The 1563-nt window shown below is 44.7% G+C and overlaps 1 protein-coding gene across 4 annotated transcripts in view; it reads right to left on the bottom strand.

Moving 5' to 3' along the window:
- Window positions 1-1563, bottom strand: part of FOCAD (focadhesin) — a 316309-nt gene that overhangs the window by 235664 nt on the left and 79082 nt on the right. For all 4 annotated transcript variants that reach the window (XM_040481365.1, XM_040481366.1, XM_040481368.1 and 1 more), the window contains one exon: window positions 423-627. In XM_040481365.1, coding sequence (XP_040337299.1) covers window positions 423-627 — 205 coding nt within the window. The remainder of the gene's footprint in view (window positions 1-422; window positions 628-1563) is intronic.

Raw genomic sequence — 1563 nt, 5'->3', positions numbered from 1 at the left:
AAGAGAGAGAGAGTGAAAGAGAGAGAGAGTGAAAGAGAGAGAGAGAGAGAGTGAAAGAGAGAGAACATGCATGCACGTGAACAGGAGAGAGGCAGAGAGAGGGGACAGCAGCGAGCCCGATGCAAAGCTTGAACTCACAAACTGCGAGGTCATGACCTGAGCTGAAGTTGGGCACTTAACCAACCGAGCCGCCTAGGCATCCCGATTTATATTTCTGTGAAGCTAGTTAACATGATATGTATTAATGTTAAATCTAGAGTTGGTCCCTTCATCATCTCCAAAAGCCTGCAAGCGTTTCTAGAGCGGAGCTCGTATTTGAGTTTGCAGATCACATGGGTTCTTACTTCATGTATGTTGACAATGACCAACAACACTTGCTGATGCTGACGTTGTGTAAGTAAAGGAGGACAAGAAGGCCTTACCTGCAGACATGGAACCATATCACAGCACAGTTGAAGTATCTGTTGTTCCAATGTTGATGGCTGTTCTGTGTCACCAGGAACCCGGGGCTGAAGTAAGACTTTCAGCAGGGTTAGTCGGAGTTTAGCATATTCTTCTAACTGAGATGGTTCACAATACAGATACCACAGAAATGGTGCCATTATTTGGATGCATGAGACTTCTGACCTGCAAGCCATGTAACGCATCAGCCAGTCACCAAGTTAAACTAAGTACCAAGCCATAATCGTCAAACATCAATTTATAGTTCACGAAAAGCTACGATACCATCAAGTGTAAATTTTTCTTGTGATTCCACCATTGCACCGTGACCTACCTGGATCCGTGCCAAGCAGTTCTTCGTGTGTCACTTCATGACAACACCTGGAGACCATAAGCCTGATACCCAGCACTGAAAGGATCTCTACTTGCATACTAGAATAGCATCTACATCTGCAGGACCAGTCTTTGATGAAGAGCAACCTGAGAACCTTTCTGGAATTACAGACATCAGGATCCACTCTCCAGGAATATGACACAGGCATGCATTTTTGGAAAAACTCTACCGGTGAAGTCATATGTAACACAAAACCATACAGACATCCCAAGATTATAACAACAGTTAACATTTACTTGTCCAATTGTTAACACACGCGGTGCAAGTTACTGCACTTTATGCCTTTCAACTCATTTCTTCTTCACCAAAACGCTATGAAATTATGCCATGACGCAGAGGCAGAAACAAAGCACAAAGAAGTAAAGTAATTTTCCAAGTCCTGCCTCTTAGGCTCTTCCCACTCAAAGGAAGAAGCCTTGGGGCACTTGGCGGTTCAATCGGTTGAGGGTCCAACTCCTGATTTCGGCTCAGGTCATGATCCCAGGGTTGTGGGATCGAGCCCCACATCAGGCTCCACAATGGGAATGGAACCTGCTTAAGATTCTCTCCCTACCTCCCTCTGCCCTGCTCTTCGACTCATGCTCACTCTCTCTTTCTCTCTTGAAGGAAGAAGGAAGAAGAAAGAAGGAAGGAAGAAGAAAGAAGGAAGGAAGAAGAAAGAAGGAAGGAAGAAGAAAGAAGGAAGGAAGAAGAAAGAAGGAAGAAGAAAGAAGGAAGAAGAAAGAAGG

This window comes from Herpailurus yagouaroundi, unplaced genomic scaffold (genome assembly GCF_014898765.1).
Source record: "Herpailurus yagouaroundi ecotype Mexico unplaced genomic scaffold, PumYag 160, whole genome shotgun sequence".
NCBI classification, from domain to species: Eukaryota; Metazoa; Chordata; class Mammalia; order Carnivora; family Felidae; genus Herpailurus; species Herpailurus yagouaroundi.
The sequence above is the reverse complement of the archived record's forward strand: the minus strand, read 5'-3'. Positions and strand labels throughout refer to the sequence as shown.